Source organism: Dama dama, chromosome 5 (assembly GCF_033118175.1).
Source record: "Dama dama isolate Ldn47 chromosome 5, ASM3311817v1, whole genome shotgun sequence".
NCBI lineage: Eukaryota > Metazoa > Chordata > Mammalia > Artiodactyla > Cervidae > Dama > Dama dama.
The window spans coordinates 96854620-96868551 of record NC_083685.1 but is presented as its reverse complement, the minus strand read 5'-3'; the positions used below and the strand labels follow the sequence as shown (position 1 = coordinate 96868551).

Here is a 13932-nt window from a genome sequence, read left to right as displayed (position 1 = left end):
CACACACATAAATAAATGGTAAATATGAAATGGGCTGGAAGTAGTAGGTAATACTGTGGAGACAGTCATTTTACAACTTATAAATATGTCAAATCAACACATTGTATATCTTAAACTCACACCATGTTTTGTGTCAATTATATCTCAATAAACCTGGAAAAGAAACTCAGAGAGGAGCAGGAGACAGGGAGTCAGGACTTACTAAGAGGTGATAAAAAAAGAAACCATTCTCCTTCCCAGAGAATGAGAAGTGGGGAGTTGAGATGATTTCGGGGGAATTCGTGCATGTAGCCAGAGAGTCATACAGGAGAGAGGACCGCTTCTTCGCCTCCTCTTAGCCCAATGTGTTCAGCTGCTTCGGTCATGTCCAACTCTTTGCAAACCCATGGACGGTAGCTTGCCAGGCTCCTCTGTCCCTGGGATTTTCCTGGCAAGAATACTGGAATGGGTTGCCATTTCCTTCTCCAGGGGATCTTCCCAACCCAGAGTCTGAACCCAAGTCTCCTGCGTCTCCTGCACTGCAAATGGGTTCTTTACCACTGAGCCACCTGGGAAGCCCGTAGTTAAGCTGCAAACTTTGTTGGGATCCTGGAGTGCTATTTGAGAGAGGCAAGAAGAGTGCAGGGAAACTGTGGATGTGCTCTTGTGAATTTCAAATTTTGGAGTAACAGCTCTGGGAAGTCCCAAGTAACAGCAATCTGGAATCCTAATTGGGAAAAGTGCAGTGCGTCCACTGCATGGGTTGAGACTTCAGAGTGCAGTTTCGGAGGCTCCCGCTTGTAATCCCAGGCCGCAAACTGATATCCTCAGCAGTTTGCTTGCAAAAATGCAGCACTAGTTTCACTTTAACCTTGTTACAATGCGGTGTGTTTTATCTGTGAGTCTTAGGATTTCATTAAACCCTGAGCAGCTGGCCAAACTCCGGGGGCCCTAGAATTCCAAGACCCACTCCCTTTCTTATCTCAAGTGACGTGCTTGAGGGCAGGCATGGAATCCAGGCAGTATCTGAAACAGTGTCCAGGCAGATCAGAAGCAAGGTCAAGGGTCTGCTCTCCTGTTTCTGAAGCCTGGAGGAGACATCCTCCCTCTTAATTTGCCTAACATCGCAATATGCAGGGTCTTTAGATGTGGCTGTCGAACTCTTAGTTGTGCCACGTAGGGTCTAGTTCCCTGATCAGGGATCAAATTCATGCCCCCTGCATTGTGAGCACAGAGTCTTAGCCACTGGACTACCAAGGAGGACGCTACACTTAATCTTTTCTTACTCTAAAAAAATTAAATGCCACCTCAGATCAAAGAAAGAACATTATCTGGATCACTGAAAGTGTACCAGGAGGGAAAGGGGCAGGGCACAACTTTTGAAAGAATGACATAGACCAAGGACACAACATAAACTGATTAGACTCAAATGGGACCAAGATGGCAGACAAGGTTAGACCTTGATCCTCAATCAGCAAGTGAAATGATACACTCAGAGGTCCCTTGACAGTTCCAAGCCACTGTTAAAAGACCAAGGAGTGGTCAGTGGCCCAAATCCTGGAAATCTCCACCCCTTGCCCAAAATAATTGGAATAATCCTCCCACTCATTCAGTTCAGCCACTCAGTCGTGTCCGACTCTCTGAGACCCTATGGACTGCGGCATGCCAAGCTTCCCTGTCCATCGGTCTTTTCCAATGAGTCAGTTCTATGAATCAGGTGGCCAAAGTATTGAGATTTCAGCTTCAGCATCAGTCCTTCCAATGAATAGTCAGGACTGATTTCCTTTACCATTGACTGGCTTGTCAGTCCTTTATGATTGACTCATTAGCATATGAAATTACCCAGCCTATAAAAACTAACAACACTGCATTTCCTCACCGTTATTGCCCTCTGTGATGGCCCACACACTGTGGAGTGTGTTTCACTCTGTATTTGGATAAATCCACTCCTTACCTATCACTTTGTCTCTCACTGAATTCTTACTGTGGTGAGACATCAAGAACCCAAGCTTCATTAGGTCCTGAAACCAGGTACCGTGGGTTTTGGCTGGGTTTGAGTCCAGCCATGTGGGTTCAAGTCCCAAGCAGGGTTTTGGCTGGGCTTGAGTCCCAGCCATGTGGGTTTGAGTCCCAAACTGGCTTTTGGCTGGGTTTGAGTCCCAAACTGGCTTTTGGCTGGGTTTAAGTCCCAATCTGAGGTAAACAGTTTCAACAGCATATTGACTAAGTTCTCATTTGTTGGCTCTTTTGTGTGTGGGTTCCCAGGAGGACAGAGACAAGTGTCTGTTTCAGACCTGTGTCACGGTTGATATGTAAACAATACAAGCCTCTGTGTAACAGTTTTTGAGAAAAATTAAATAGCGATATGGATAATAAATATATTTACAAGGAATGAGTAAGAGGGATATAAATTAAACTCCTGTGCTGAAACTAAAAAAAAAAAAAAAAAATTGTAAGGGGATCAGACTTTGGTAGGGCAACCTTATCAAGTAAATCACACCACATATCCAAAGAAAAATTCTGCACAATTACCAGATTTAACAAATTTTTATCAGTCTTCTCCTGATGGCAAAATAAAACTTCTCTCAATGATTATCCTATTCACAAAATGTCATGACAGATCTTAAGACATCAGCATCGCATAGCCAGGGGGAAAGTTGTTTTTTCTAGAGAGTTAGCAACTTATGGAAAATGCTCAAAGTTTCATTTATTTAGAGGGATAGCAGGAGAATTGTGTCATGTGTGTGTGAGATTCACATACAATCTATCAGCAAAAAATCCCGTCAATTCTACCTTCACAATGTGTTCAGAATCAAAATATGTTTTTCACCAGCACCATACACAAACCACCATCATCTCTCACCCAGATATTACAATAGTTTTTTCTTAATTTTATTGGAATCTATTTGATTTACGTTGTGTTAGTTTTAGGTGTGCAGCGAAGTGATTCAATTATATATATACTGTATATATATTCATTCTTTTTCAGATTTGTTACCCATATAGGTTATTACAGAATGTTGAGTAGTTTTCTGTGTGATACTGGAAGTTCTTTTTAGTTATCTATTTTATATGTGAAAATGAAAGTCACTCAGTTGTATCCAACTCTTTGCGAACCCCATGGTCTATACAGTCCATGGAATTCTCCAGGCCAGAATATCAGAGTGGGTATCCTTTTCCTTCTCCAGGGGATCTTCCCAACCCAGGGACTGAACCCAGGTCTCCCACATTGCAGGCAGATTCTTTACCAGCTGAGCCACTATGTAGTAGTGTGTATATATGCTCGTCCCAAGCTCCTAATTTATCTCTCATCCCTTCCCGCCACCACCCCCGACTCTAGTCTCTTTTCCTGAAATTCACAAGAGTCACGTTGTCACAGTTAAAATATAAATCAGCTCACTCAGTCCTCTGCTCTGACCCCCACAAAGCCTGCCCCTCTAAGTCAAATCCGTGACAATAGCCTACAGGCCCTGAAGAGCTGGAGCTCCAGGTTTCCTAGCTGAGCCTCATCTACTTCTCCCTCACCTCCTTTGGGCTTTTGCTTGGATATCAACTTCCCACTAAGATTATTCTTTTGAAAAAAAAATTTATTTTTTATTGCATCGGGTCTAACTTGCAGCATGCTGGATCTTCTGTTGCTGTGGGCTTAGCTGCCCCAAGGCATGTGGGATCTCAATTCCCCGACCAGAGATTGAACCCGTGTTCCCTGCCTTGGAAGGTGGGTTCTTAACCACTGGACCACCAGGGAAGTCCCTCAGTAAGGTTGTTCTTGACCTCCTAGTCTTGACACCCTGTTAAAAATTGACTTTATTATACCCACCTCCTTGCTATATTGTCTTCCTTAGCATTTATCACTGTGTAACATTATATGTGTTTTACTCACTTATTCTGTTTATCCATCACCCACTAGAATATAAGCTTTGTGACCAGGTCCTTTCTCACCTGTTTACTTCTGTAGGATGTCTCTTCTGAAGGAGGTGGCCTGGCATATTGTAGACATTGTTGATGAAAATAATCAATAAGCCATCATAAGAATAGAATTCTGTTTGAGCCCAGCTGAGGACTATAGCCCCGAAGTCAACTTCTCAGATTTCTCTGAGAAATTAACTGGCCTGGAGTTTCAGCACAGTTTTCTATTGTGTCAGAACATTAAATAATTCAGAAATATGTTTCTTCAAGGTTTTAAAAACAACCAGACCAAAACATACACAGTAAGAAGCATGGCCTTGGCACCTGGGAAGGGAGTCTTATGATCAAAGGAGGAGCAGCACTGGCATCCCAGGAAGAGGAGAATTTCATCTTTATTTTTGACATGGACATTCTTTACTTCTGGTCAGTGCGCTCTTCCCTTTAAATAATTAAAGTGGATGCATAATGTGTATTTGATAGTTCACAAACACACTGTCATAACTTGGCCATAAAGTTCAAGTTAGCTCATGAAAAAGCCAGAATGACTTTCCCATACCTCCATATGTGACATTTTCTTTTATTAACACCCAATAAATATTTTTGAATGGATGTGTAAATGCTTGTGAAACCAATTGGTGTCATTTCAGGTGGGCTCCAAAGAGCTCCAGTATTGTAGTCCTTTATGTCTCAGTGCAGAGAAGAATTCAGCAAGAGCAAAGTGGTAGATAAGCTATTTATTAGACTAGGATACTTGGGGGCCTACAAGCAGGTGGGTGAGAAATGCTGCACCCTGAAAACTTAGTGGGCTGCAGTTTTTTAATCGAAGGGAAAGTAGCGGAGGGGGAAACCCTTCTTTGTCTTTCTTGAGTAGACGTCATGCTTCCATCATCAGCTCCTCCTCCAAGTTGAGCAGGGGAGTTTCCCTGTCCCTGTGTGGTCAAGCTAGGCCCACAGATTATTGTTTTTTGTGTATTCAGAGAACATGTACCAGGGATCATTAACTGACTGAGTTCACTGGGCACTCATCACGTAGGTCTTATGCAACCATTGTTTTATTGTTTTGGGGCATGTCCCGTGCTTCTGTTGCATGGTTCTGTTGCTAAGCAAACCTGCTTTCTTGAGTAATCATTAACTTATAGGGGTCTCTCATATTTTTCCACTTACAAACCCCTAGTGGGATTAACTATTTAATCACCTATTTTGTCCCTTCATTCTGTCCCTACCACTTGGATAAATGAATGGAGAAAGATACCATGCTCTTTGTGGGAAAGATTCGATAAAGCAAAAATTTGATTATCCCCCAATTAATGTGTGAATGCAAAGCAGTACTGGGGTAGACACAAAGATAAGACAGCCAGACCTCACTTCCAAAAAGGACTTGGTGCCCAGTCATGGGGTGTGTAACCTGTGCACACAGCCCCCTCCCCTGAGGTCCCACCCCTGCTGTGGTAGCCATATCAGGTAACTGAGGGAGATCAGGTAATAAAGGCCCCATTTACGTGCAGCAATGCGCAGCTCTGACAGCCAATGCAGTGTGAACCCCTAGAAGCCCCTGTCGGATGGGCTAAAGCTTTGTGGGATCTTTGTAACTCTTTAACGTCCCCCTCTACCACCACCTTCTTTCCCCTTCCCTTCACAGGTTCTGATCCCTAATAACTAAACTGTACCCCAAATTCAGTCTCCACATTGATTCCAAAAACCCAGCCTGTAACAGATATTAATCAAAACACCAAATAAATGCAAAGCAAGAAAGCCAAAGAAAACTGGAAACAACCTAAATGTTTATCATAAGGGAAAAAGCTTAGTCAATAAATTATGGCACAGCTTATGAAATGAGATGAAATTAAAAAAGGAATAAAGGACATTTTGTGAACTGATGTGGCCAAATATTCTTGATACAATGTTAAATGAGTTTGAAAATGTAATTATCAGAGCACAATCCCATTTAACTAGAAAATAGAGTCTGAAATGTATTTGCTTTCCTTCTTCCCTTTTTAAGACACTAAGAATCTTTCCTATGAAAAGATTGTGTGTGTGAATTAAGGGAAAACCTCTTAGAGGGATTTAAGAGCTGACAGGATTAAACTGAACCCCTTTCATGAAGATAGTATGTTCAGAGAAAGCCCAGGCTAAGGTGTGGGGCAGCCCTAGGCTGGAATTCTGGCTCTTAAGCAAACCAGGCAAGTGATCTTGGGCAAGTCACAGGATGGTTCTGAACCTAAGTTCTTCATCCGAAATTCCTCCCAACAATCTTGTGGGAATTGAATGGTTAATGCAAATGTCTGGCACAATCCTCATCACGGATTTGATGCTCAATATATTCTGTTCTTTCTCCTGGATCTTCCCTTCCCATTCCAGCCAGGAGATCCTATTCTCTGCCACCTCTTCCCTCCTTTCAAATGAAATGAGGATGTGACAGGGAAAAGCCAATTCTCACTTCATGTTGGAACTGTTTCTCTGAGTTGGATTTTGTTATTATAATCATACATAAAGACCTACCTCAGAGCATCTGCCCCTCTGCCTGACTGTTAAAGTGTTCAGGACCCTGTCCACCTGTGGATGGAAGGAAGAAATCAACACATCCCCACCTGAGGTTTGCCATTCTAGGAGATATTTGCAAGACTAATGGCCTTTTTACTTTGTTTCCTCACCCCTTTCCTGACCCCATCTCTGTTCTATAAAAGAAGATGGCTATTTTTTTTTTTTTTTCCATGAAGATGGCTATTTTGAGACATTATTCTGCCATCTTCTGGCATTCCAGCACCTGCTTTCTGAGTAAAGTCTTTTTCCTTGCCTCAACACCTTGTCCCTGTCATTCAGTGATCAGAACAAGCTTGGACTTGACAACAAGGAAAGCTGGCCAGAACTCAGGGATCTTTCTGGCTGAGGCCCCAGAGGAAGATGCCAGGGGCCCTGGGTCAGGATTGAGCAAGAGCAGAGCAAAGGGCGCCTCTGGACCTGGGTTTGCAATGATGGAGACATCAACAATTCCGAGATGAAGGAACTGAAAGGAGGTATGGGACAGAGCAACACTGGAACTCTGGTTCCTTCTGATCCAATGTTTCACTGCCAAATAGTAAAACTGAGGAAGTCACAGGAGGTCTGAAAAAGCCCAGCTGCCCCACACACGCCACCTCTGCCTGAGTTTTAATTTCAATTCCTTCTTATTAGTTACTGCCCCAAATTGAGGAAATGAGAGTCTCCCGGGTTATAGACTCTTGGTCATTCAGACACAATGACCAGCAGGTCTCCACTCAGTTAGGTGACTCTTCCATTGGCCACCCCCATCCCAACTGTCCGGGATTTAGTTTTTTCCAACTCTGGTCATTGCTGCGCAAAGAATTCAAAAATCACAGCCTCTTGACTTCTCACAGGTAAGGAGGCTGGGGATGCATGTGAGACTAAAAGGGCAGGGAAGATGTCAGAGAAAGCAGGGAGAAGGGATCATGGGTCTTTGGTGGAGCTGAATGGTAAGATATATAAGGGGGCAGGTTGGGGATTTAATGACTCAGTGGAGATTTTAGACTCTATTCCCTTCATTGGATTCGGATTAAATTAGGGCAGCTACAACCTTGGTCACAAACTGATACTCACAGTCAGCCCCTTCCCTAGCCTGGTTCTAGCCCTGTCTTCAGCCCCCACTCCAGCCACATCTCAAACCCCATACCAACCCCAGTGGCAGTTTCACCCCCAGAGTTCTTATATCATTTTTTTTTTTTTTTTAATTGGGGGCAGCCCAGCAGGGCACACAGGATCCTAGGAACTAGGGATCAAACTCCTGGCCTGTGAAGTGGAAGCATGGAGCCTTAACCATTGGACTGCCAGAGAATTCCCAAGTTAGCTTGACTCTTAACACCAGCCTGCCCTGCTCCCCATCCCTCAAAAGCTTGAACCTCATCTCTGTCCTATTTTCAACTTCAGCACCAAGCCTAGGTCCATCTCCATTTATGGCTTCAACACGAGTACTGACCCCAGCGTGAGTACTGATCCTAGTAGGAGATGCAACCTTGGTTCCAGCCCCAACATCAGACCCAGTCCTCACAATGCATTTAGCTCCAACTTCACCTCCACCGTCACTCCAAACTCAACCCGACCCTAGCTCAAACCCCATCCCTGACCCCACTTCTGACCTCAGCTGCAAACCCAAGCCCGTCCCCATTTCTAGCCTTCACCATGGGTTCCTTTTCAAACCTCACTCTTCTCTCACCTCCAGCCCTGCCTGCAGCTCCTCCCTGGCCCCTGCGTTCCCCCTTTAATCCCGCTCCTGCCCCAGGCTGCCCACTGGCTCAGCCTCCACTTCTGCTCCAACAGTCTCAGAGACCATGTTGGTCCAAACATGTCATGAAGTACGAAGACCTTCAGTACTCGGAGAGTGAGAAAAAAAGCCAGGGGTTTACAGAAGGTAAGGGAAAGGGGAAACAGCCTTTGCTAAAATCTCTTCTTAATATGTTTAGAAGGCTTTCTGCTGTCAAGTGTGATGTCTGCACCTCTACCATATGTCCTGGTGGGGTTCCCCCACTCTGAACGGGGTCAGGGCCCAGCCTCTGGGGGACCCAATTTGAAGAGAATTCAAGATCCATAGTGGGCCTGACTTCGTGTGCGCTGAGGAAAGGCAGGAGCATATACTGTCTTTCTAATGTGTTTTCACCCTTGAGTGTGAGCTCGCCCTAAACCTTGTGAGCTTAGAGTGTGGGCTGCCCCTAGCTCTCTCTGGGTCCTCCTGCTACATCCCCAACTCTGATGAGAGGACCTTACACATCGCGATGGTCCTCTGTCTGTGTGTCTTTATGTACACATGTCCCCAGGCGTGTGAGGGGCCCCTGTATCTGAGCACTTGGGCTGGTCCATGAGGAGTCAGAGACCTGGACACCCCTTGCCCCACAGTTCTCATCCGGCCTCCCACCAGCATGAGCCGCACCGGCCTCCTCCCTGAGAGGTCCCTGTGGCCCCATCCTCGGCCCCGTCTGTCCCACCACCTGGACCCCCTCCTCCTGACACCCTCTCCTCCTGCAGTGCTGTTTTCTTCCCAGACCTTCCTGAAGCGGCTCCTCTCCAGCCCTTGCCTCCTCCTGCTCTCCCTGGGCCTCAGCCTCTTGCTGGCCAGCGTATGTGTGATGGGATACCAAAGTGAGTGGCACATGGTGGGCAAGGAAGAGAGAAATAACGAGGTGTGGTGGGGATGCTGAGTGCAAGAGTGGTTGGATGAGGATGACTGCTGGCTCTGTCACTTGTCAGCTGGGGAATGGTATCAAATTATGTCCTCTCTCTGAGCCTTAACTGCCTCACTTGCGGTATCAGATAACAATAGGGCCCAGTCCTTTGGGTGGGGTCACTGAAGGGACCCATGAGATGATGCATGTTAGGGGCCCAAAGCTGGTGCAGAGAGGGCCTGGTAACCCTTAGCACTGATTGTCCCATCTGCCTATCAGATTTCAAGTTTCAGAGTGACCTGCAGACCCTGAGAACAGGTTTCAGTAACTTCACTTCAAACACTGCGGCCGAGGTCCAGGCACTGAACTCCCAGGGTGAGCCTGGCATGAAAGGGGCTCTGGACTGAGGTGGGGTGGGGTGGAGCAGGGATGGAGGCTGATTCCTGAGTTCTCCAGGTGGCAACTTGCAAGAAATGATAACATCACTGAAAGCTGAGGTGGAAAGTCACAAGCAAGAACTGCAAGCTGGTAAGAGACCCTCAGGGAGAGGGTGTGGAGAGATGGGGGCTGGGCTCTCAGACTGGAGGGTGGGGGGTGGGAGCAGTCACAAGGTGCTGAGCGCCCTCCCCTCCAGCCCGTAGCTTGAATGACAAGGTGCTTTCTCTGGAGAACAGGCTGGAGAAGCAACTGGAAGAACTCAAAGCAGGTCAGGCCCCTACTGCCTTCTACCTGGGCATGAGGCATGTGGGAGGCAGGGGCGTTCCTAGGCTTGGTCCTGGGCATGGATCCCTGGTCTCCAGGGACTCGTGGAGCAGAAGCTACACCCAGAGCACTGTACCCACTGCCCATCTGTGTGCATCCCAAGTGATTCTGAAATGCTCCTTCGAGTCCAGCAGCTGGCCAAGACCCTGAACTCCCTGACCTGCAAGATGGATGCTCTCAAGAGCAATTGTAAGAGTTGTGTGGGGCATGCCTGGAGCCAGTTCCTGCCCACGTCCCCCTGGGCAGCATCTCAGCCACTCCCCGAACCCTCGCCCCTTAGTCTCTCAAAACACAGCCTGCTGTCCCGCCAACTGGCTGGAGCATGAAGGCCGCTGCTACTGGTTTTCTTCCTTGGGGAAGCCCTGGCCAGAAGCTGAGAAAGACTGCCAACTGAAGAATGCCCACCTGGTAGTCATCAACTCCAGAGAGGAGCAGGTGAGCCCCCCGAGCTCAGGTCCCAAGATTGGTCTCATTGGCATCACCTGGGGGAGTTTTAACAACCACTGCCATCTGAGCCAGATCCTCAGAGGTTCCACTGGTCCCAGCATTGGGATCAACACCCTGAATCTCCTCCATGGCTTTAATGAACCCATGAAGTTCAGAACTGCTAGTCCAAGGAGCTGGCCTGGGGGGACAGGGTCAGGGGAGTCACCACTGCCCTTCTGTCATCCCAGGATTTTATCCAGGCCAACCTACGTCCTTACTTCACCTGTATGGGCCTCAGTGATCCAGATGGAGTCTGGAAATGGGTGGATGGGTCGGACTATGAGACCGACATCAAGTGAGTGCCTTGGCTTTCTGTGCTTTTTTCCTCTTTCAGCTCTGCTCCTCCAGGGTCTGATCCACAGCCCCTTCTCCCCAGCCTGGATTCTGTTCCATCTGTTCTTCCTAGCTGGCTGTTTTCCTCTCCCCCCACACCCCCCAGGAATTGGAAGCCAGGCCAGCCGGATGACGTTCATAGGCATGAGCTGGGTGGGGGTGAGGACAGTGCCCATTTCTACCCCGATGGTAAGTGGAATGACGGTGCCTGCCAAAGACTCTACCACTGGATCTGCGAGGCTGGACTGAGCAAAGGCAACTAAGAGAGTGGCCCCCTGCCTGGGAAATGGCAGGGTGGGGAAGGGGGACACTTTTCCTTGTAGGAGAGCAATAAACCCTGGGAGATTAGAGCACTGCCATTTGAGGTTCTTTTATTCCCCTTAACTTTTAAAAGACTATCTAGAGTTCCTAAGATATTTTTAAAAATTTCTGCTTTATTGACATATGAAATTGTAAGATATTTAAATATCAGAATTTGATACATGTATACTTTGTGAGAGGATTCTCGCATCTAGTTAATGAACATATCCATAACCTTACATGTTTATTATTTTTCCTAGGTGAGAACACTTAAGTTCTACTCTCTTAGCAAATTTCAATTATAAAGTAGTGTTATCAACTACAGTCACCATGTTTTAAGTTAGATTCTCAGCTGCTGCTGCTGAGTCACTTCAGTCGTGTCCGACTCTGTGCGACCCCATAGACTGCAGCCCACCAGGCTCCCCCGTCCCTGGGATTCTCCAGGCAAGAACACTGGAGCCATTTCCTTCTCCAATTCGTGAAAGTGAAAAGTGAAAGTGAAGTCGCTCAGTCGTGTCTGACCCTCAGCAACCCCATGGACCGCAGCTTTCCAGGCTCCTCCATCCACGGGATTTTCCAGGCAAGAGTACTGGAGTGGGGTGCCATTGCCTTCTCCGAGATTCTCAGCTATAAGACTTTTATCTTATAGCTGAAAACTTGTTCCCTTTTACCAAACTCTTCCTATTCCCCTCAACCCCCAGCCACTGGCAACGACTTTAGCACTTTCTATTTTTTTTCTGACTTTTTTTTTAAATGATTCTGCAGATAAGTGATATCATGCAGTACTGTCTTTCTCTATCTGGCTTATATTACTTGATATAAATACCCTCTAGTTCAATTCATATTGTTGCAAATGGCAGGATTTCCTTCTTTGTCAAGGCTGAATAATATTGTCATTATATATATATATGATAGAATATTATATATGTATATATGGTAGAATATTATATTATTCTTTATCCATTCATCCACTGATAGACACTTAGGTTGTTTCCATATCTTGATTATGGTGAACGATGCTCCAATAAACATGGGAGTGCAGGTATCTCTTTGATATCCTGTTTTGATTTCCTTTGGATATAAACCCAGAAATGGAATTACTGGATCATATGGTAGTTCTATTTTTTCATTTTTTGAGAAACTTCCATATGCTTTCCATACTGGCTGTACCAATTTACATTGCCATCAAGAGTGCATAGGTGTTTTTCTCTACATCCTCACCAACCTAAGTTTTTTTAACCTGAAAAATCAATGTTACTGAAGTGTAATCCTTACACAATGAAATGCACCACTTAAAGAGTAGAGATGACTTTTTGTGTGGCCCAAAAGTATATTGTATATTGGTGCTGATATACAATACAGTGTTATCAACTATGGTTACCATGTTTTTTTAATGTTAGATTCTCAGACCTTATTCATCTTATAGCTGAACGTTTATTCCCTTTTACCAACCTCCTCCTATTCCCTTCCAAACCCCAGCCCCTGGCAACCACTTTTCCACTTTCTGTCTTGTTTTAATAATTCTGCAGATAAGTGATACCATATTGTATTGTCTTTCTCTATCTGGTTTATATTATTTGTTATAAATGCTCTTGAGTTCCATTCATGTTGTTGCAAATGGCAGGGTTTTCTTCTTTCACAAGGTTGAATAACATGCTGTCATTTTATACATACATATATGTATATATTGGATATGGGCTGCCTATGTGGCACTAGTGGTAAAGAACCCATTTGCCAATGCACAAGACATAAGAGATGCAGGTTCCATCCCTGGGTTGGGAAGATCCCCTGAAGAAGGGCATGGCAATCTACTCCAGTATTCTTGCCTGGAGATTCCCATGGACAGAGGAGCCTGGTGGGCTACAGTCCATAGGGTCGCAAAGAGTTGGACATGACTGAAGCTACTCAGCATGCACAATATATATGGGCTATATGATAGAATATTATATATAGGTATATATGATGTATAGATCATATATACTACTTTCCAGCAGTCATGTACAAATGTGAGAGTTGGACCATAAAGAAGGCCGAGCACCAAAGAACTGATACTTTCACACTGTGGTGTTGGAGAAGACTCTTGAGAGTCCCTTGGACAGCGAAGAGATCAAACCAGTCAATCTTAAAGGAAATCAATCCTGAATATTTTTTGGAAGGACTGATGCTCAAGCTGAAGCTCTAATACTTTGGCCACCCGATGTGAAGAGCTGAATCATTGGAAAAGACCCTGAAACTGGGAAAGGTTGAGGGCAGGAGGAGAAGGGGGTGACAGAGGATGAGATGGTTGGATAGCATCACCGACTCAATGGACAAAATTTTGAGCAAACTCTGAGAGACAGTGAAGAACATGGAAGCCTGACATGCTTCATTCAGTCCATGGGGTCACAGAGTTGGACATGACTAGCCACTGGACAACAAACTAATGGAGTATAATATTATTCTTTATCCATTCATTCATTGATAGACACTTAGGTTCTTTCCTTATCTTGACTATTGTGAATGATGCTCCAATGGACACATAAGTGCAGATATCTCTTTGATAGCCTGTACAGAATCTGCCTGCAATGAAGGAGACCTGGGTTCGATCCCTGGATTAGGAAGATCCCCTGGAAGAGGGCATGGTAACCCACTCTAGTATTCTTGCCTGGAGAATCCCCATGGACAGAAGAACCTGCTGGGCTACAGTTCATATGGTTGCAGAGTCAGACATGACTGAGAGACTAAACACAGCACAGCATTGCAGTTCTATTTTTAATATTTTGAGGCACTTCTATATACTGGCTATATCAGTTTACATTTCCATCAACAGTGCTAAGTGTTTCTTTGTCTCCACATCCTCACCAATCTAAGATTTTTTTTAACCTTAAAAATCAGTTTTATTGAGATGTAATTCTTACACAATATTCTTACAAAATTCTTACAAAATGTGTTTGTGTGCTCAGTCATTCATTGCATCTGACTCTTTTCAATGCCATGGACTGTAGCCTGCCAGGTTCCTCTGTCCATGGGATTC

At 45.3% G+C, this 13932-nt stretch overlaps 1 protein-coding gene across 1 annotated transcript; it reads left to right on the top strand.

Moving 5' to 3' along the window:
* Positions 1-7134: 7134 nt before the first annotated feature.
* Positions 7135-10882, top strand: LOC133055606 (C-type lectin domain family 10 member A-like). The gene is made up of 10 exons (XM_061140748.1): positions 7135-7262; positions 8200-8290; positions 8902-9015; positions 9318-9413; positions 9495-9566; positions 9673-9782; positions 9839-9998; positions 10081-10235; positions 10475-10581; positions 10726-10882. The coding sequence occupies exons 2-10, from the start codon at positions 8230-8232 to the stop codon at positions 10880-10882; spliced, it is 1032 nt and encodes a 343-aa protein (XP_060996731.1). The 5' UTR covers positions 7135-7262; positions 8200-8229.
* The last annotated feature ends 3050 nt before the right edge of the window (positions 10883-13932 follow it).

Bases quoted from the DNA above. Each gene is read 5' to 3' on its own strand.
- LOC133055606 (XM_061140748.1), top strand. From the start codon at position 8,230: ATGAAGTACGAAGACCTTCAGTACTCGGAGAGTGAGAAAAAAAGCCAG. The intron at 8,291-8,901 runs GTAAGGGAAAGG...CTCCTCCTGCAG, and splicing joins AAGCCAGGGGTTTACAGAAG to TGCTGTTTTCTTCCCAGACC. The intron at 9,783-9,838 runs GTGGGAGGCAGG...CCTGGTCTCCAG, and splicing joins TCTACCTGGGCATGAGGCAT to GGACTCGTGGAGCAGAAGCT.